Here is a 22,664-nt window from a genome sequence, read left to right as displayed (position 1 = left end):
TAGGTATCAAATCCCCCAGGTTTAAGACTCAGTTCCACAAGACTGCCTTCATTTCAAAGGCCAGTTGCAAGTATCAGGTCACCCATATTTCTAACAGAGCAGCTATAAATTAGATGTTCCAGTGACCCCCTCCTCAAGTTCAGTAATTTACTAGAATGGCTCCAGAACTCAGGAAGCCACTTTACTTGCATTTACCAGATTTTTATAAAGGATACAAATGAACAGGCACATAGGGCAGGATCTGGAAGGGTCCTGCGTGCAGGAACTTCTGTCTCTGTGGAGTTGGGGCACACCACCCTGGCAGGTGGATGTATTTACCAAGCCAGAAACTCTGAATGTCCTTGTTCAAGAGTTTTTATAGAGCTCAATTTCCAGCTCTTCCCTACCTCCCAGGTCAGTGGGTGGGACTGGAAGTTCCCACCCTCTAGTCACTTGGTCTTTCTAGTGACGAGCCGCATCCTGAGGCCATCTAGGGGCCGCAGCCTAACTCACTTTTTTTTTAACATGAACTCACCCAGGTGTGATCTAAAGGGGCTCCTTACGAATAACAGACTCCTATCAAAAGATTCCAAGGGTTCTAGGAACTCTATGGCAGGGACTAGACGAAGACCAAATATGTATTTTTTATTATACTACTCCACCCTAACCTCCCCAACTCTGATCTCTGTCTCCCTAACTTGGCAAGACCACTGGACTTCACTGGGCTTCCCTCTCCCTGTGCTGCAGTCTGGAACTGCTTCCAAAGCAGTAAGATGGGGCAGTTGTAGGATCTGCCTCATCATTTCTCTGAGGGATTCTAGTCCTGTCCTGCTTCTCGTCCAGTTGTCCTGTTTGTTAGTTTTTTTATGAAGGGAGGGCAGTTCCCTTGGCAGTTAATCCTTTATGGACCAAAGTGAAAATCAAGGTAAGACTAGTTACAGAAAGGATAGGAGACTGCAGTCAGAGACAGGTTGTTGGATTTGTGATTTCATGGATGGTACCATTTTTGGTAAGGACCAGGCACTTTGGAAATGTAGTGTAGAGGACTAGTAGGAAATGTGAAGGTCAGTGAACTGAGAGGGCAGTTTTGGAAGGTGTGGTTCACAGAGGTATTCCCCTGCGAATCAGGTACTAAAGTCTGCAGTAAATGATCAGAGATTAGGAAGTCTGCAGAACAGCTAATAAAATCCCTCAAGAATCAGCATGTGAAGGAAATACTTGCAAAAATGTACTGTAAATCTTAAGAGAAAAGCATCCTAGAAAAGTTAAATTCACAAAATAGGAATTTGTGAGAGTGAGTGAGTTCATCTTTTGGTTTTCAGTTTAAAAAAAAAAATGACATTTTAAAGGTGTTTTATAAAACTAGAAACACTTCATTCCATAAAGGGGTTTGTCTGTTTTGTCCCTCTCAGCAGTTTATTTTAATTAATATGTAAAAAGCACCTAGGGGAATGATGGCTATTGGGACTGCTCCCTGAAATTAATAAATGGGTTGTAGTTCCTTGTATCCTTGTCAAGATGAAGTGGTGAAAATAAAACCAGAACAGCCTAATTTTGACCTTGCAGATAAGTTGGGAACCTTCATTTCAAAGAGCAGATCCAGCTACTGCAGCTCAAAGGATTATTTTTGTTCCCTAGAGGACTGCTCTGCTTATCACATTTAAAGAAGAGTTTCTAAACATTCAAAACCAATTGGTTCTAAAAGCAAAACCCTGTTTTTCACTCTCTCCTCTCACAGTAGGGTAGTAGTGGGTGTAATTTTGAGTAGTCTGGCATGTGGACTGACCTATTCCTGCTCTCGCTGTAGGCTCTTCGATACTTGGCAGAGTGCCGTGCTAACAGAGAAAAGATGAAAGGAGAGCTGGGTATGATGCTAAGCTTGCAAAGTGTTATACAGAAGTAAGTACAATAGATAGTGTCTCCTAATGGAGTAGAAAAGTGGGTCATGTTACTTTAATGAAATTTGTACTCTAATGTGACGGCATACTTTTGTGGGTTATATGTCCAAAAATGTTCTGCTGGTCAGTGTTGTGATTATTTCTAAACGTTGGTATTAACAATAGTCCTCATGAAAATGCTCAAATTTTATTTAAAACGTTGATACACATTGTACTTACGAACAGTATTTCTAAAAAGAGACAGTCCTACCTTGTATGAAGTTTTGAGAAATAGATGTAAATGGATTTACTAGTAGTGCAACCCAGGTGGCATGTGAAAATGTGCAGCGTCATAGTATAGTACATAATTCTTTTCTTTCTTCCTCGCAGTCTTAGTCGAAAGAACCTTCATCTGTATCATGACAAAAAGGGCTTTTGGTGAGCTTTTCCTGAGAATCATTGCGATGTCTCTTAGAGATTTAGAGCCATTTAATTTGAATTTTAGCAAATGGGTGGTTTTTAATTGTACCTTTCATCTTAGGAAGATTTTCATATCTATCATCTCATTCTGCTATTTACAGCTTTTCGAGGTAGGTTAGACAGATAATAGTTTTATGGGTGAGAAAATTACAGAGAGGCCGAGTTCCTTATCTGTAGTCCTTCAGCTGTGTCGCCTCTGGGAACGTCTGGTTTTGCTCCTTTCCTAGGCCTTGCTGATTTCCTTGTAGAAGGCTAGAAATTGAAGATTAAGTGTTTTGATATTTCCACTGTGTCTGAAGGCAAAAAAACTGTGCTTTCTGAGGCTTAATCTTAGTTTACTTTGTATCTTGATCTTATTCAAGACATGACTGCCTTTAAGACTATAATAAATAACTGTTTAATTTACTGATTTTTAAAACTTACAGTTTCTTTGGCTTGAGTGCTCACAAAGGTTCTGTTAATTCCCAGACACTGTAAGTTAAATTATATCAGTGGACAACCATCCAAACTGACTTCCAAGGCAATGTATTTCTTTTCTTAGTGTTCTTGGCTTCTAGATAAATTTTATTTTGATAATCTTTTTCTTTTTTTAATCATGCTACCCCTGATAGGTCCCTTGATCTTTAATAATGACAAGTTAGAGACTGAAGGGTTTTTTTTGTTTTTAGTCAGGTGATCAGTTAGGAATAAATATTAGAAAATATTGACTGGCATCAATTGTATTAATCATTACCTATGGTTTGAGGTCAGTTCCATTAGTAAAATTTGGATTCCAGTTCTGACTTGAGACAGATGGTCTCTTTGACCCTCAGTTTCCTTATCCATATGCCTGCAGTAACACCTTCAAAGTGCTCGATGCAGTGGGATGATATGTGTAGAAATGCTCTGTAAATTCTAAAGTGTTGTATAAAATATGCAGTTGCATTGTTCTTGTTCCTCGTATGTTTTAGTGCCATGTAATTATTTTTAATTGGCATATTCTTTTGGAAGTCGTGACAGGATTAAGCATAATATGGAGGCTTCTGTAGGATTATTTTATTCATATGAAGAACTTAAAGATTGTGTATTTCTTTAACAGGTTTGGTTATTGAAGCTGCAAATACATGGTAAAAATTTTAAAATGTAAGAAATTAGATGAAAAGTTAATTTTGATATTAAAATATGCTTCAAATTTGAGCTTTAAAGATTTAGAGCAAGTTTTAGAGGTACTGTGGATTTAACCTATAAAACAATTTCTTAGCTTGGTTGGCTACGGTTGTGGTATGTGCATATGTATGTGTGTATCTGTAAATGAGAGATACATCTAAAATATTGGGTTAGCCAAAAGGTTCGGGGTTTTCCGTAACATCTTAACGTTAGGAAGACAACTTGTATTTTTTTAAAAAATAAATTTATTTTATTATTTATTTATTATTTTTGGCTGTGTTGGGTCGTTGCCACGTGCGTGGGCTTTCTTTAGTTGCTGCGAACCCGGGCTACTCTTCATTGTGGTACTCCGGCTTCTCATTGCGGTGGCTTCTCTTGTTGTGGAGCACGTGCAGAGCACGTGCTCTAGGCGCGTGGGCTTCAGTAGTTGTGGCACGCGGGCTCAGTAGTTGTGGCTCGCGGGCTCTAGAGTGCAGGCTCAGTTGTGGCGCACGGGCTTAGTTGCTCCGCAGCATGTGGGAGCTTCCCGGACCAGGGCTCGAACCCATGTGCCCTGCATTGGCAGGCGGATTCTCAACCACTGCACACTAGGGAAGACCAACAACTTGTGTCTTTATAAGAGAAGTTTTGTGTCAGTTCAGGTCATTGTCTTGCAGTGTCATCTGAGAAGGAGATCTTTTTTTTTCTTTTTTTTAAACATCTTTATTTGAGTATAACTGTTTTACAATAGTGTGTTAGTTTCTCCTTTACAACAAAGTGAATCAGTTATACATACACATATGTTCCCATATCTCTTCCCTCTTGCATCACCCTCCCTCCCACCCTCCCTCTCCCACCCCTCTAGGTGGTCACAAAGCACAGAGGTGAACTCCCTGTGCTATGCGGCAGCTTCCCACTAGCTATCTAATTTACATTTGGTAGTGTGTATATGTCCCTGCCACTCTCTCACATCGTCACCGCTTACGCTTGGGAAGGAGATCTTGAGAGGGGGTTAGAAACGGAAGAGGTTTTTTGTGACATATGGTCTATAGAGATAGAAGGGAATGAAGAAGGATTGGACTGTAGTCGTTAGACTGCAATGCAGATCTGACATCTGTAAAAGGAAAGTGAAGGGGAAACCGAATGGGGCAAGGAGAGTCTCAGATTGCAATGCAAATCTGACAGACAGCTCAAGGGGGAGCTCCAAACCAAGGATCACCCTGTAGATGAGTCTTGCATTGGGCAGAAATGGCCAGGCCCTATAGTGCGCCCCCGCCCCCCCCCAGCTGCCCAGGCATTGGGTGGGGTCTTCCTGGGAAAAGTCAGGCCATGGAATGAAGGATTGAATGGTGTGAGAGATCTCAAAGCCACTACTGCTGATGGCTCTACTACTCTACTCCCTGTAGCCAAAGGGCAGGTTTCCTTCTTAAAGGGAGATCCAAGCAGAGTGTCTGCAAGGTTGCCACAAGCAGCTTCTCTTTGATTCAAATGAGGTATATTTTTTAGGACACGGCAGTGATCTTTGCTGGCTCCTCCAGCAGTAAAACAGGTATGCATTCATTGCATACGCCATTATAATTTGGTCCTATTACCCCCTCAAAAGTGGAGATATGATGTAATGATTTGTATATATATTTTCCAGCTCATTTGGCTGTTGGAGATCTCAGATTTGAAGGTTACCTTTCAAGCTTTTTTAAAAGTCACCTCTGTTTACCAAAATAATCATCTTAGAATTTATTAGTTACTGTTATCAGAAGGTCAATAAAACTGTGTGTTTTAGCTTGTAAACATTAAGACTGTGAAGTATTAGAATCAGGTTTTGGTTCAGCATGTTTAGCTTTGTGTTGTGAATAATCTCATGGCTTGGACATGATTTTCTTTTATTATATATTTATTTATTTATTTTATTTATTTTTGGCTGCGTCGGGTCTTAGTTGCAGCGTGCAGGATCTTCATTGAGGCATGGGGGGGGGGATCTTTTGTTGCGGCACGCGGACTTCTCTCTAGTTGTGGCCTGCGGGTTTTCTTTTCTCTAGTTGTGGTGCAGGGCTCCAGGGCGCGTGGTCTCTATAGTTGTGGCAAGGAGGTTCCAGAATGCCGGGGCTCCAGGGCACATGGGCTCGCTCAGTAGTTGTGGCACACGGGCTTAGTTGCCCCACGGCATGTGCGATCTTAGTTCTCTGACCAGGGATCAAACCCCATTCCCTTGCATTGGAAGGTGGATTCTTTACCATTGGACCACCAGGGAAGTCCCTCATTTTCCTTTTATAAGAAATTAGATTGCTCTGGCGTTATTATTTTCTCCTCATTTACTTTTTTCTTTTGGATAACTGTATTAAAAATTCTTAAAAAATCAAAAGGAAAAGTTTTTATCTCATAGAGCAGGGTGAGTTTTATATATGCATAATTGTTTTGACACTATAGACATACGTTCTTTAGACATTTTGCATTTTGACATCTGTGTTGGCAGATACAGATGACTGATTTACCACTCTTCCATTCTTATACAGGTCATCTTGGTAAGCCATAGCACAAGAGATCTATATTATACCCGAATTGTTTTCATTGATGTGGCTGCCCCATGACAGCTAGGCAGTAAGGGTGGCATTCGGATCAGTTTTTCTCTCTGTTTCGGAATACTGAGTTAGGGGGAGATTTAGCTATGATTCTGTGAAACTATACAACTAGGGAAGCAGCAAAAGGATCTTCCTATACCCCAGTAAGACCCATAGAACAAAGAAAATCTGTTGTGGAGGGACGCTGCTTTATTGACTGAAGAGAAACCTTCATCTGGAGTGATCAAGGGGGAAACCAGAAAGCAGAAGTAGGTGGGGAGAGTGGAGGTTATTCTTAACAGTAGAAGCAGAGAGCAATGTTTCATAAAACAAGGAAAATTCTGTGTATTAAAATTTTTGCCCTTTAATCACAGAATTATGTTTTGCTACAAAATTTTGCTGAGATTTTAGCACCTTATTCAACAGCAGGTTTGACTTAACGTTTAGGTCAAATTGGTGCTTACAGATCGACAGTTGGATTGATTTCAAAGTCACTGTTACTTTCAGTTCTTCAATTGTGAAGAGAATTTTCAGTTCTCTGTCACTCAGAATGAATCTGGCTTTTTGTTCTAATTTTAATCTTCCATAAATGAAAACTTGTCCTTAGAGGTTAGAACCTTTTTACATTTTATTTTTTACCCTGGATTCCTTTGTGAAGAGAATTTTCAAAATGTCAATCTAGGAAAATATCTAAATGCAGTTTAAGACATTTGTTAATTGTTATTTCAGGAGTAATACTTCTGATGCAAAATGTATTTTGTAAAAGCACTTGTGAATACCTAACATGAAGTATGCTATAAATAAAAGTCACTTTAATAAAATGTGGCATCTCAACTTTAAAATACCTCATTTCATCTGGAGAACTTCCTAAAATTCTAGATTTTGAAACAGTGTCATAGTAATGGTGGTCTATTCTTCTTGCTTAAATCTTGGATGAAAAGTATGTGCTTCATTTCTTTATGCCTTTCTTCTGTGTTCTTTTATTTTCTTTAAAATACTATTTAAAAATCTTATTACAAGTATGCAGTATGTGGTTTATTTATAAAAATTCAAAAATACAAAAAAAGAAAATCCATATTGCCATTTATCTTTTCATTTAAATATGTTTATACATACATATTTTTTTAAACTTTAGTTTGAAATGACATCAGACTTTCAGAAAAGTTGTACAAACAGTACACCAATGCCTAGATAAGTACACTGGTAGTCCCCAAATTTTAACATTTTACCATTTGTTTTACTGTGTTTTTGTTTTTTTAAATATTTATTTATTTTGGCTGCCCTGGGTCTTAGTTGCGGCATGAGATCTTTGTCGTGGCGTGCGGGGGTCTTTTAGTTGAGGCATGCGGCCTATTAGTTCCAGCATGTGGGATCTAGTTCCCTGACCAGGGATCAAACCCAGGCCTCCTGCACTGGTAGCACAGAGTCTTAACCACTGGACCACCAGGGAAGTCCCTTGTTTTATTATTTGAACATTTGCCTTATTCTTTCTCCATACATGTTGTTGTTTGCTATATATGTCTTCATAACTTGTATGTAGTCATTGTGAAGTATGTATTTTAGGAGAAAAAAATGTGTCCTTTGTCATGTTTAATGCTTGGATTTGGGGCTGGAATTCTACTTTGTGTGATATCAGTACACAATTCCTGTTCTCCTTGTTTTTATTTGCCTCATCTACACTTGCCCATTCCTTTATTTCTGAATCACTTTTAGTCGTGTCTTGTTTTGTGAGTCAAAATGAAAATCTTTTAGTGAGGGGAATAAGGTAGGAGCTTGGGATTAACATACACACACTACTATATATGAAATAGATAACCAACAAGGACCTACTGTATAGCACAGGGAACTCTATCTACTCAATAACCTACATGGGAAAAGAATCTGAAAAAGAATTAATATATGTATATGTATAACGGAATCACTCTGCTGTACACCTGAAACTAACACAACATTGTAAATCAACTATACTCCAACAAAATTAAAATAAAAAATCTTTTAAATTAATATGCTAGGTCCATTTATATTTATTGCTGTTACTGATATATTTCATCTTAACCCATTTTTGTTGTAATTACCATGTATAATATAATAGTTGTGTTTCTGTGCCTGCTGTTTTCTTCTTTTATCTTGAAAATTTCTTCTGATTTGTCTTATTGTTATAGTGGTTACCTTTGTACTTATACTTTAAAGCAATGTTCTAAGTTTTCTGTTTTCTTATTTAAACTTTCACCATCTTGCTTGTTAGTTTTAATGGTAATCTTTTCACTCCCATAGTCAATGACTTTTTCTACTTTTCCCTTTTCTTCTCCCTTTTCCTTTCTTTTTTTAAGTTGCATTTTTTCTACTTTATCAGAACATTTATATATTCTATTCTCTTTTCCACTTTAGTTTTAAGTGTAGATCTACAGTTAAATGTGTAAAATGCTCATCATCAGTCCTTTTGCTGAAGTTTTCCCAGTCATCTCTTTGTTGGTTGAAGCTTAATTCTCTAGTAGATTGCTCAAGTAAGACTCTAATATTCCTTGAGTTCTTTCATGTTTGAAACTCCTTTTCTGTAACCTTGATACTTGAAGGACAACTGGACTGGATCCATGGTTCACCTTTTGTTTTCTTGTGATTCTTGAAAATGCTGCTCCATTTTGCCTTGATTTTTATGTTGTTTTTTGTAAAGTTTTTAGAACAGAGGGTGGCAACTTTTTTTCTGTAAAATAAGAAACGAGATAGTAACTATTTTAGGCTTTGTTGGGCTCACAGTCTCTGTTGCGGCACTCAGCTCTGCCCTTGTGGGTCAAGGCAGCCATAGATGATACGTAAATGACAGACTTTTGCTCAAGGATCATAGTTTTCCTGCCTTTGGACTTCATTGTTACCTAAGCAGAGCTGTTGACTGCCTTCTTAGAACCCTTTTTAAGTTAGGATTGGTTTTGCATTGAAAGATGAAGGATGATTTTCTGAGTTGCATAAATCTTATAAGAACACTTTTTCTTAGTGAACAACACAGGAAAAAAAAAGCAAAACCAACTCCTAAAGGAAAAGTTGTGAAGATCTTCAAAAGATAATAGCAAGTCTTTAACATTAAAATAAGTATATTCACTGCTTTCATGAAGTATATGGAAGTCTTAACTGGCTTTTATAGGTAGTATAAAATGTTATTAGTAGCATCTGTATAGAATTAGTGAATTGGTATTTATGACCAATGAGGAAATACATTCAAAATGAAAATTATTTTTGATATATAATGAAGATCAAAGTTCACCTTTCAGTTGTGTTTTATGAATAACATTTTGAACATTTTCAATATAGATAACTATTTAGAAAAAGTGGTGAGGAATCAGTATACTTCATTATGGAATAGTAAATTACTGAGAGCAGAATTCCAATTATTTAGATGAAAGAGCTTTTCAAGATAGTCTTTTCTTGGGTGTCATATTTTAAAGACAACTAAATACAGGGCATTAATCATCTCTTTCAATTTTCACTTGCCTAAGAAGATTAGGGCAATTAATACTTGTTTAATTATACAGTCTTTCTTATGTTCAGGGCCAAGTGTACCATATAACTCTAGACTTTTTGTACTTGAATGTTTTGAATCACAGTATTGAATAGTAATTTTTTTTTATTTTTTTTTAAAGACTAATATACCTCCTTCCAAATCTGTAGATGTTCTTGGCTTTTTCTTTTTGGTTTTAAAAGCATTTAAAAAAATAAGGCAATAATTATTTATAATTAATTTATTGAACAGCAACATGCATAGATATTTGTGATACCTCATATAGTGCCCAGATCAAGAAGTAACTTCGTTTTTTTTTTTTTTTTACATCTTTATTGGAGTATAATTGCTTTACAGTGTTGTTAGTTTCTGCTGTATAACAAAGTGAATCAGCGAAATGTATACATATATCCTCACATCCCCTCCCTATCCCATCCCTCTAGGTGGTCACAAAGCACCGAGCTGATCTCCCTGTGCTATGCAGCTGCTTCCCACTAGCTATCTGTTTTACATTAGATAGTGTATATATGTCCATGCCACTCTCTCACTTTGTCCCAGCTTACCCTTCTCCCTCCCCATGTCCTCAAGTCCATTCTCTAGGTCTGCGTCTTTATTCCTGTCCCACCCCTAGGTTCTTCAGAACCATTTGTTTTTACTTCAGTTTTGCTTATATGCTTTTGCAAATTTCATTTTGCCTAAGACAAAATTTTACTTAGCTTTAAGGGAGATTGGTGTCTATAGAGGTATTCCCTTAACTGTTTCATAGGAAGGGCAGCAAAAAAATTAGTCCTATGAGGTATACCAGAAAAAAATTACTTAGAATAACAGTGGGACCATTATGTTGATTTGACTATGTTATTCTTTTAAAACCTTTTGGTTTTAAGTAGATAGAAATTGAAAATCTTCCAGAAAGGAATTTATTACTGTATGAAAATGGTGACACTTTGAACTATGAAATAAAGGAAGTTAAAAATAGCGGTGGTGGGAGTATTTATTTTCTATAACCATTTTTGCCAGTCTGTGGTCTGTAGTTGCTTTGTTTATCAAAGTAGATATAGCCTGTGTGACTCTAGAAATAAAATATACATCAGAATGAAGAAAACAAGATTTTGCCAAGTTGAGGAATAAAATTACAGAATCAGTAGAAGTGACAAGACTACTTTGTTAATTTATGTTTCTTTTCAAGGACTACAACTCCAGGAGAAACAAAACTGCTGGCCTCTGAAATCTATGAAATTCTTCAGTCTTCCAATATGGCAGATGGTGATAGTTTCAATGAAATGAATTCACGTCGAAGGAAAGCTCAGTTTTTTCTGGGAACCACAAACAAACGTGCCAAAACAGTGGTTTTGCATATAGATGGTCTTGATGATACGGTAAGACTTTTATAAACACATGGTTCATAATAACATGGGAGAGAGAAATCATGTTAACTGGTTATCGCAGTGTCACCTGCTAACGATCATGGCCCGTGAGCCATGGCCGCTGGGCCTGCATGTCCGGAGCCTGTGCTCTGCGGCGGGAGAGGCCACAGCAGTGAGAGGCCCATGTACCACAAAAAAAAAAATAATAATAATAATAATAATCCATGGGTCAATGAAGAAATCAAAGGAGAATAAGTCCCTGGCTCCCCTGGTGGCACAGTGGTTAAGAATCCACCTGCCAATGCACGGGACACGGGTTCGAGTCCTGGTCCGGGAAGATCCCACATACTGCGGAGCAACTAAACACATGTGCCACAACTACTGAGCCTGTGCTCTAGAGCCCGCAAGCCACAACTACTGAGCCCATGTGCCACAACTACTGAAGCCCACGTGCCTAGATCCCATGCTCCACAATAAGAGAAGCCACGACAATGAGAAGCCCACAGACTGCAACAAAGAGTAGCCCCCGCTTGCTACAACTAGAGAAAGCCTGCATGCAGCAACGAAGACCCAACACAGCCAAAAATAGATAAACAAAAATAATTTTTAAAAAAAATAACTCCCAATATTAGCATTTTATTCTGATAAAGAGGGGCATTTTGTGCTTAACAGGTCAGTTATTCAAAGGACATAACCATTGTAAATATTTATGCCCTAGTAATAGAACTTCAAAGTATATGAAGCAAAAACTGATGAAAATGCAAGGAGAAATAAATGCACAACTATAGCTGGAGATTTGAATACCGATGTCTCAATTAATAGAACAAGTATACAGAAAATCAACAGGGATATAGAAGATGCAACACTAACAACCAACTTAACCTAACTGATATTTATAGGAAGCCCCACTCAGCAGCAAGATAATATTCATTCTTTTCATGTGCACGTGAAACATTTACCAAGATAGACCATATTGTGTCCCATAAAACAAGCCCTGATTTAAAAGAATTAGAACCAAGCAAAGTGTGTTCTCTGAGCACAATGAAAAGCAAGTTAGAAATCAATCACAGAAAGATACCTGGAAAGCCCCCTAAGAATTTTGGAAACTAACACATTTCTAAAATAATCCATGGGTCGGGTTTCCCTGGTGGTGCAGTGGTTGAGAGTCCGCCTGCCGATGCGGGGGACACTGGTTCGTGCCCTGGTCCGGGAGGATCCCACATGCCACAGAGCGGCTGTGCCCATGAGCCATGGCCGCTGGGCCTGCGCGTCTGGAGCCTGTGCTCCGCGGTGGGAGAGGCCACAGCAGTTAGAGGCCCGTGTACCGCAAAAAAAAAAAAAAATAATAATGATCCATGGGTCAATGAAGGAGTCAAAGGAGAAATTAGGAAGTATTTTGAACTGAATAAAAATGAAAATGTGGGGCTTCCCTGGTGGCACAGTGGTTAAGAATCCGCCTGCCAATGCAGGGGACGTGGGTTCAAGCCCTCATCCAGGACGATCCCACATGTTGTGGAGCAACTAAGCCCGTGCGCCACAACTACTGAGCCTGCGCTCTAGAGCCTGTGAGCCACAACTGCTGAGCCCGCATGCCTCAACTACTGAAGCCCATGCACCTAGAGCCCTTGCTCTGCAACAAAGAGAAGCCACCACAATGGGAAGCCTGTGCACTGCAACAAAGAGTAGCCCCCGCTCTCTGCAACTAGAGAAAGTCTGCGTGCAGCAATGAAGACCCAGTGCAGCCAAAAATAAATTAATTAATTAATTTTAAAAAAGATGTAGTATCAGAATTTGTGTGAAGCATGTAAAGCAGAGCTTAGAGGGGAATTCATTAGCACCAAATGCCTGAATATTTATATACAAAAAGGAAAAGGTCTCAGTGACTTAAGCTTCTATCTTAAACTAGAAAAAGAAGAGCAAATTAAATCCAAAGTAAGCAGAAGAGAAGAAACAAAAAAAACAAATCAGTGGAATGGAAAACAGAAAAATCAATGAAATCAAAAGCTGATCTTTGACATGATAAATTAAATTGATAAACCTAGCCAAATTGATCAAGAATAAAAGAGAGAAGTCACAAAATATCAGGATCAGAAATGAGACAGCATTGCTGTAGATCTTTTAATATGGACATTGAAAGGAAAATAAGTGAATATTTTGAATAACTTTATGCCAATAAATTTGATAATGTAGATGAAACAGGAAAATTTCTTGAAAGATGGATTGCCAAAGCTCACTCAAAAAGAAATGGATAACCTGAATGAATAGCTCTATGTTTATCAAAGAAATTGGATTCATAGTTAAAAACCTTTCCATAAAGACAGGTTTTGGCCTTGATATCTTTATTGGTGAATTCTACCAAACGTTTAAGGAAAATGTCATACCAATTGTACAGTCTTTTAAAGTATTATACAGTAGTTGTACAGTGTAGTTTTTTCTCAACTCATTCTACCTTGTCTGCTTTTTTTTTAATTTTTTTTTTATGTGGACCATTTTTAAAGTCTTTATTGAATTTGTTACAATATTGCTTAGGTTTTGGTTTTTTGGCCACAAGGCACGTAGGATCTTAGCTCCCTGACCAGGAATTGAACCCACACCCCCTGTATTGGAAGGCGAGGTCTTAACCAGTGGACTGCCAGGGAAGTCCCTTGTTTGCTTTTAATATTAGCTGCTGAAGCGTTCTTTTGATTATAGTGTGTATCTTCTATTTGTGTCTGTATTTCATATGGGTTTCTTATAGGCACCATATAGTTGGGCCTTGCATTTTTATTTATTTTTATTTTTTTTTTTGGTACGCGAGCCTCTCACTGTTGTAGCCTCTCCCATTGCGGAGCACAGGCTCAGCGGCCATGGGTCACGGGCCCAGCCGCTCTGCAGCATGTGGGATCTTCCCAGACTGGGACACGAACCCACGTCCCCTGCATCAGCAGGTGGACTCTCAACCACTGTGCCACCAGGGAAGCCCCAAGGGCCTTGCTTTTTTAATCCAGTCGAAAAATTTCTGCCTTTTAACAGGAGTGCTGGGATCATTTGCCCTTAATATGATTGGATTTAAAACAACCGTCTTGCTAATTGCTTTCTATTTGTCCCGTGTGTTCCTTGTTCTCTTTTTCTGCCTTTTGGATTAATTGAAAGTTTTTTATGATTGCATTTTACCTCCTTTGTTATTTGCCTTAATTCTCTTTCCTTCCTTTCTTTTATGTTGGTTGGTTTGGGTTTATTTTGTGTATCTTTTTTTTTTTTAATTTTATTTAGGGTTTATTTTCTGTATCTAACTTATCAGTCTAGCTTCAATTAACACTAATCACTTCATGCATGAGACACTTAATAACACTATACTTTCATCTGCCTTTGTGTTCTTGTTATATGTTTTACTTCTGCATATGTTATAAACCCCAAATTACTTTGTTATTACATTAAGTATTCTTTTTTTTTTTTTTTTTTTTGCGGTACGCGGGCCTCTCACTGCTGTGGCCTCTCCCGTTGCGGAGCACAGGCTCCGGACGCGCAGGCTCAGCGGCCACGGCTCACGGGCTTAGTTGCTCCGCGGCATGTGGGATCTTCCCGGACCGGGGCACGAACCCTTGTCTCCTGCATCGGCAGGCGGATTCTCAACCACTGCGCCACCAGGGAAGCCCGAGTATTCTTTTTTTTGATTAAAATTTTTTTGTGTGGTAAATTACACTTAGCATAGAATTACCATCCATTTTAACCATTTATAAGTATTTAAAGACATTAAAAAGTAAGAGTATTTTCTGTCTATCCACATGTTTACCATTTCTGGGGCTCTTTATTCCTTTGTGTAAATATAGATTTTCATCTAATATCATTTTCCTTCTGCCTGAAAGACTCCATTAACATTTCTTATAGTGCATCTTACAGGTCTGCTGAGGATGGACATTTGGCTTATTTCCACCTTTTGGCTATTGTGAATAATTCTGCTATGAACATTTATGTACAGATTTTTGTGTGGATATATGTCCTCAGTTCTCTTGGGTATATTCTTAAGGGTAGAATTGCTGGATGATACGTTTAGCTTTTCGAGCAACTGCCAGACTGTTTTCCACAGTGGCCAATGCGTTTTACATTCCCATCAGCAAGGTGTGAGGGGTCAAGTTTCTCCACATCCCTGCCAACATTTCTTATTTTCCATTTCTTAAAAAAATAGCTATTCTGGTGGGTGTGAAGTGGTATTTTATTGTGATTTTGATTTGCATTTACCTAATTACAATGGTGGTATCTTTCCGCGTGCTTATTGGCCATTTTTAGTGGTTGACTTAGGGTTTATTGTGTATGTCTTTAATTTATCACAGATTTTCTCTTTGGGAGAAATGTCTGTTCATTCTTTGTCCATTTTTTAAAAGGATTGCTTATTTGTCCTTATTCTTGAGATGAGTTAGTTCTGTTAATATCATGTGTTGCATCAGTTGATTTTCATATGTTGAACTAACCCTTCATTCCTAGGATAAATCCCAGTTGGTCATGGTGCATAATCTTTTTAATGTGCTTCTGGATTCAGTTTGCTGGCATATTATTGAGGCATTTTGCATCTGTATTCATACAGATGTATGTGGAGTCTTTGTAGTCTTTTTTTCCCTCGTACTGTCTTTTTCTGGTTTTGGTATCAGGGTAATCCTGGCTTCATAAGAGGAGTTGGGAAGTGTCTGGATGAGTTTCTGAAGGATAGATGTTACTCTTCTTTATACATTTAGTAGAATTCACCAGTGAAGCCATCTGGTCCTGGGCTTTTCTTTGTGGGAAATGTTCTGATTATTAATTCAGTTTCTTTACTCGTTGTATAGGTTTATTCGTATTTTCTTGAGTCAGTTTATGGTTTTATCTTTTGAGGAATATATTTCATAGAGGTTATCTGATGTGTTGGCATACAGTTGTTCATAGTATTCGCTTATAATCCTTTTCTTTTGGTAAGATTGGTCATAATATATCCTCTTTTATTCCTGCTCTTTGTAATTTGAGTCTTCTTCCTCTCTTTTCTTGGTCAGTCTAGCTAAAGGTTTATCAATTTTGTTGCTCTTTCCAAAGAACCAACTTGTGGTTTCATCGATTTTTCTTTCCACGCCTCTCCCATTCTCTAGTTCTTTTTTCCCCTGCTCTAATCTTTATTATTTCCTTCCTTCCATTTGCTTTGGGTTTAGTTTGCTCTTCTTTTTCTTGTTTCTTTTTTTGGGGGGGGGCTGTGTTGAGTCTTTGTTGCTGAGCACCGCCTTTCTCTAGTTGCAGCAAGCAGGCTTCTCACTGCAGTGGCTTCTCTTCTTGCAGAGCACGGGCTCTAGGCACACGGGCTCATGGGCTCAGTAGTTGTGGATCGCGGGCTCTAGAGCGCAGGCTCAGTAGTTGTGGCGCACAGGCTTAGTTGCTCCTCAGCATGTGGGATCTGCCCGGACCAGGGCTCGAACCCATGTCCCCTGCATTGGCAGGTGGATTATTAACCACTGTGCCATCAGGGAAGCCCTTTTTTCTTATTTCTTAAATGGAATATTAGGTAATTGGTTTGAGATTTTCTTCTACTTTAATGTAGTTATTATAGCTATAACTTCCCCTCTAAGCACTACTATCTCTGCATACCATCAGATTTGGTATGTAGTTTTTTGTTTCATTCATCTGAAAGTATTTTATAATTTTTTTTGGTGATTTCTTGTTTAACCCATTGGTTGTTTAGGAGTTTGTTGTTTAATTTCCCAAATTTCCTTCTGTTACCAATTTCTGATCTCATTTCATATGCATGATTTCAATCCTTTTCCACTTGTTGGGGCTTGTCTTGTGGCCTAAAGGTCTATCCTGGCGAATGTTCCATGTGCACTTGAGAATGTATATTCCTTTGGTTGGAGTGTTCTACAAGTGTCTGTTAGGTTTAGTTGGTTTACAGTGTTAAGTCGTCTTCTTCCTTGTTGATCTTCTGTCCAGCTGTTCTATCCATTTTTGAAAATCAGATGGGCTTCCCTGGTGGCGCAGTGGTTAAGAACCCTCCTGCCAACGCAGGCGACATGGGTTTGAGCCCTGGTCCAGGAAGATCCCACATGTCGGGGAGCAACTAAGCCCAGGAGCCACAACTGCTGAGCCCGCATGCCACAACTACTGAAGCACATGTGTCTAGAGCCCTTGCTCTGCAACAAGAGAAGCCACCGCAGTGAGAAGCCCATGCACCACAACTAGGAGCAGATGCCACTTGCTGCAACTAGAGAAAGCCCGCGCACAGCAGTGAAGACGCCATGCAGCCAAAAAATAAATAATTAGTTTTTTAAAAAAGTCAGATGGATATTGAAGTCTCTAACTCTTTGAGTTTTGTGTATCTGGAAAAGTCCTTATTGTATTTTTCTTTTGAAAGATATTTTTATGTGTATAGAACTCTAGATGGCAGTTCATTTTCTTATCATACTTTACGACTATTGTCCCACTGTCTTCTCCCTTGTATTGTTTCTATTCAGAATTCTGTCATTGTTTTTTTTGTTCTTCTATATGTAATGTATCTTATTTTTTCCCTCTGCCTGTTTTAATAGTTTCTCTCTTATTATTGCTTTTGATCAGTTTGTTTATGATGTGCCTTGGTATCATTTTCTTCATGTTTATTCACCTTCTTGGATCTGTGGGTTTATAGTTTGCAGCAAATTTTTGGCAATTTTTTCAAGTGTTTTTTCTGTCTTTCAGGGATTCCTGTGACATAGTCAACCATGTGAAGTTGTCCCATTGCTCACTGATACTCTGTTAATTTCATTTTCAGTCTTTTTTTCTCTTTCATATTGGATGGTTTCTGTTGCTATATTTGCTAAATTTTTCTTCTACCGGTATTTACTTTCCTGTTAATCTCAACCAGTGTTATTTTTCACCATAGACATTATTTTATTTAATCTCTAGAAGTTTGATTTGAGCCTTTTTTATATCTCCTTAACAGTTTATACTTTGTCTACTTGAACATACAGAATATGGTTAGAGTAACTGTTTAATGTCTTCCTCAACTAATTCAGTCATCTGTGTTATTTTTGAGTGTGTTTCTGTAGATTGATTTTTCTAGTTATGGGTTGTGTTTTCTTCTTTGCATGTCTCATAATTTTTGATTGGATGCCAGATATTACAAATTTTACATATTGGGATACAGCATGTATTTGTATGCAAAGCCTTTAAATATTCTTGAGTTTTGTTCTGGATCAGTTAAGTTACTTGCAAACATTGGATGTTTTTGAGGCTTGCCTTTAAGCTCTGGTAGGGAGACTACAGCACCGTTTAACCTAGGGATAATTTTACTACACTACTGAGGCCATACTCTTCTGGGTTCTCTGTCTATGCCCTGTGTATATCAGTTTTCTCTGCTCTGGCTGATGGGGGCAGGAAGTGTTCTCAGCCCTGTGTGAGTCCGCAGGATGGTTCCTTCTATTCCTTTCCAGCCTGGTTTCCTCACATTCGTGTGCCTGTCATCACTCAGCTGAAAACCAGAGGGGAACCCATTGCCGATCTCTGGTGTGTGTCTTCTCTCTGAGGGGCCCCCTTTGTGCATCTGTGTCCTCTCATGCTCTGTGCTATGAATTACAGTTGCCTTGACCTCCCTGAATTTTCACCTTTGTGTCCTCATCTTGGGGAGACTGCTGGTTCTGCTTGGCTTCCTGCTTTGTGAGTTGCAGCCTGAATATTTTCCAGGCAATATGCTGCTGTGCTGGTGAACCTCACTTCATTTGCTTTCCTTCTCTCGGGGGTGTCTGCTTTCCAACACCTGGAAATCATTGTTTTAGTCATTTTATTTTGTCTGTATTTTTAGTTATTTAAGCCTCGAGGGTAAATCTGGTCCCTGTTACTCCATCTTGACTGTAATTGGAGGTCTCCCTGAAGTTATCTTGAGCAGTGATAAGTTATATACCTTTACATATTTAGGGGTGGCTACTGGTGGATTACCACTTATCTCTTTAGCTCTGCCAGGTAGGTTACATTGGATTATCCACAGCTTTTTCTAGTTGTGGTGTTGGGGCACGTAGCCCTCAGGATTTAGGATTCAGTAAACAGGGGTTGGGCACAACTTTTCATATGCATATTATCCATGACGTTGCCAAATAAGTTAACAACTATCTTATCGAAACTTGGGCCAGAAGATCCCAAAAAGTTTCTAGAAAGCAGGTTCTGGTAAATGTAAATTAATTGAATGAAAGATATTAAGATATATAAATTGTCACCAGTACCATTTGTTTAATGTTAATGAATGAAAACAGTACAGTTCCTTTTTAAAGCTAGTAGAAACCAAATAGTAAAACCCAACAAAGCTCACACACACAAAAATATAGGCCACATAGGGGGCTTCCCTCGTTGCACAGTGGTTAAGAATCCACCTGCCAACGCAGGGGACACGAGTTCGAGCCCTGGTCCGGGAAGATCCCACATGCCATGGAGCAGCTAAGCCCATGCGCCACAGCTACTGAGCCTGCACTCTGGAGCCTGCGAGCCACAACTACTGAGCCCACATGCCACAATTACAGAAGCCTGCATGCCTAGAGCCCGTGCTCCGCAACAAGAGAAGCCACCGCAATGAGAAGCCTGTGCACCGCAATGAAGAGTAGCCCCCGCTTGCCACAACTAGAGAAAGCCCGTGCACAGCAACGAAGAGCCAGTGTAGCCAAAAGTAAATAAATTAATTAAAAATATATATAGGCCACTATATCTTAAAAATGTAATTGCTAAAGTCCAAAAAAGCAAGTTAACCCTGAAACTGTACTGTAATGTATTGGCAGCATAACCTGGCACCTGATATGTGCCAGGTGCTATTTTAGGCACCAGGGATACAGCAGTGACCAAAATAAGCAAAAGTTCTCATAAATCCTATGTTTGACTTCATTAAGCTAATCTCATAGTTGGAGGAGACAGTCAACAAGCCAAGTGTTATAGTACAGTAGAAGTGGTAAGTTCCATGGACAAAAATAAAGAGAAGGTAGCTAGGGATTGCTAAGGGGTGGGATGGTGGATTATAGTTTTAAATAGGGTGGTTTAAAAATCCTCTTGGAGAAACTGACATTTAACCAAAACTTAGGAGTGAGCCAGTGGATATCTGTGGAAGAGTGCATGTTCCCAAGAAAGGGAGCCATGAATGTCAAGCCTTTACACGTAGACAACTAAGAAGATACCTAAGAGTAATAAAAGGATGTGTCCTACTGTATATTAAAATATACTATTAAATTTCTGTAATCAAAATGATGCAGTCTTGACAAAAAAAAAATTAAGAGTAAATAAAGTCCTGGGGCTTCCCTGGTGGTGCAGTGGCTAAGAATCCACCTGCCAATGCAGGGGACACGGGTTCGAGCCCTGGTCCGGGAAGGTCCTCAGCAACTAAGCCCGCGCACCGCAACTACTGAGCCTATGCTCTGGAGCCTGCGTGCCACAACCTCTGAAGCCCATGCGCCTAGAGCCCGTGCGCCGCAACTAGAGAAGCCACCACAATGAGAAGCCCACGCACTACAATGAAGAGTAGCCCCTGCTCTCTGCAGCTGGAGAAAGCCCGTGCACAGCAATGAAGACCTAATGCAGCCAAAAATAAATAAATAAATTTATTTTTAAAAAGAGTAAAGAAAGTCCTGAAACAGACTCCAGTATATATAAGAACTTATCCTATGATAAAGGAAGCATCAGACATAGTTTGTTCAATAAATGATGCCAGAAAACTGACAGTCTTGCAGGGATGGAAAGGGAAGGGGAGGGGGAATCTTATCAGATACTAAAAATCCAAAGTGTACTAAAAAGTCAAGTGTAAAATATTAAGCTGTGAGATTAAAGAAATCTAAATTAAATTAATATTTGATCTTTAAGGGCTTCTTTAAGCATAAAGGCAGTGGAATAAATTGCTTTAGGAAAGAACTCTAGTTTGACAGTAAAGTTTTTGCTTTGTCAAATGTTTTCTTAAAAGGTGAAAACAAGTAGGAAAATATTTGTAATGAATAATTGACATCAGGTTAGTGGCCTTATTACCGTGTGTAAAATAGCGAGTGGGAACCCGCTGTACAGCACAGGGAGCTCAGCTCGGTGCTCTGTGGTGATCTAGGTGGGTGGGATGGGGGGTGGAGGTGGGAGGGAGGTCCAAGAGGGAGGGGATGTATGTATACTTATAGCTGATTCACTTCGTTGTACAGCAGAAACTGACACACCATTGTAAAGCAACTATACTCCAATTAAAAAGAATAAAAATTAAAAATATATATTTAAAAAATCAACAAAAGAAAATCTAACAGGAAAATGGGAAATTGCTGGAAGAGATGTAATTTCCAGTAAATAGTATCAGCTAACATTTATTGTAGTACTTGCAGGTACCCTTCTGGTGTGTTAACTCATTTATATTTCATGAAACTATAAGGTCTACTTATAGTCCCACTTTACAGGTGAGGAGACAGAAGCACACCAAATTTAAATAGCTTCCTGGTATAGTAGAAGTGGTAAGTGAAGGACATGGGTCTAACTGCAGAACCCTGCTCTTAACTGCTGCTTTGGACAGCTACACAGGGAAACATGTCTACTCTCACTAGTGGTGAAAGCAGTGTACATTATTTTAGTGTATGTATCAAGGCTTTTAGAAAGATATTCCTGATTTTGGATTGTCACAGGCATTTTTCCCTTTGCTTTATTTCCTCAGCTGCAAATCATGCTTCTATGGAGCCTTTAGAAATTTGAGAGAGGCTACTATCTACATCTTTTGAATTGATACACATACACTCTTTCTCTTCCCCCCCCTCCCTCCCTCCTTCCCCCTCCCTCCCTCCCTCCTTTCCCCTCCCTCCCTCCCTCCTTCCCCCCTTCCCCCTCCCTCCCTCCCTCCTTCCCCCTCCCTCCCTCCCTCCTTCCCCCTCCCTCCCTCCTTCCCCCTCCCTCCCTCCTTCCCCCTCCCTCCCTCCTTCCCCCTCCCTCCCTCCTTCCCCCTCCTTGTTCTCCCTCCCCCTCCTTGTTCTCCCTCCCCCTCCCTTCTCCCTCTCTTCTCTCCCCCACCCTGACCCTTCTCTTAGCAATTGCCAGGCAGTTAACTTTGACCCACCTACCTCCTTACCCAATTCCTAATTTTATCTGCTTATGATTCTTAAAACCTAATCTTTTTTTTTTTTTTTTTTTTTTGCCGTACGTGGGCCTCTAACTATTGTGGCCTCTCCCGTTGCGGAGCACAGGCTCCGGACGTGCAGGCTCAGTGGCCATGGCTCACAGGCTCAGCCGCTCCACGGCATGTGGGATCTTCCCGGACCGGGGCACGAACCCACGTCCCCTGCATCGGCAGGCAGACTCTCAACCACTGCACCACCAGGGAGGCCCCTTAAAACCTAATCTTGATCCTCTATCCCCATCAAGAAGTTAGTCATCCTTTGTAGCTAATTCTTGATCCTGTTTGCTCTGTTGAAGATTCTGTGTTTACATCTTGGAATTGGACACCCCCCTTTACCTGTTGCAAATGTCTTGTGTTAAAATAAAGATGAATTGGCCTCATGAATCTGGGTTTTCACTGTCACACATAGTTGGAATTTAATGTCAGGCTCTTGTGATAAACCAGGCAAGTTGCTTAACGTTTATATTTTTTGGTTTCCTCACATTTAAAATAGGAAACAGATTAGCCTAGTAGTATCCTAACTTTCATGTTGTATATGCTGTGCAAACTTTTGTTCACGTTTAAGTTTACCTGGTGTTGAATATGTGGACGAGAGAAACATGGACCTTTTGGGCACTAATCCACCAAAGGAGCTTTGCAGACGGGGCAGTGCAGTACACGAGCCCCTGTGGGTCTGTGCGCTGCCATGCACCACTGTGTGCAAGACCCTCGCCTGAATAGTGTTGA

The 22,664-nt window shown here is 39.5% G+C and overlaps 1 protein-coding gene across 2 annotated transcripts in view; it reads left to right on the top strand.

Annotated features, from left to right (window-relative positions):
- The window catches only part of ARMC1 (armadillo repeat containing 1), a 35,197-nt gene that overhangs the window by 7,731 nt on the left and 4,802 nt on the right, over positions 1-22,664 (top strand). For both annotated transcript variants that reach the window (XM_059042635.2, XM_067017157.1), the window contains exons 3-4: positions 1,787-1,878; positions 10,693-10,882. In XM_059042635.2, coding sequence (XP_058898618.1) covers positions 1,787-1,878; positions 10,693-10,882 — 282 coding nt within the window. The remainder of the gene's footprint in view (positions 1-1,786; positions 1,879-10,692; positions 10,883-22,664) is intronic.

This window comes from Kogia breviceps, chromosome 17 (assembly GCF_026419965.1).
Source record: "Kogia breviceps isolate mKogBre1 chromosome 17, mKogBre1 haplotype 1, whole genome shotgun sequence".
Classification (NCBI taxonomy): Eukaryota; Metazoa; Chordata; class Mammalia; order Artiodactyla; family Physeteridae; genus Kogia; species Kogia breviceps.
This window is presented reverse-complemented; position numbering and strand designations above follow the sequence as displayed.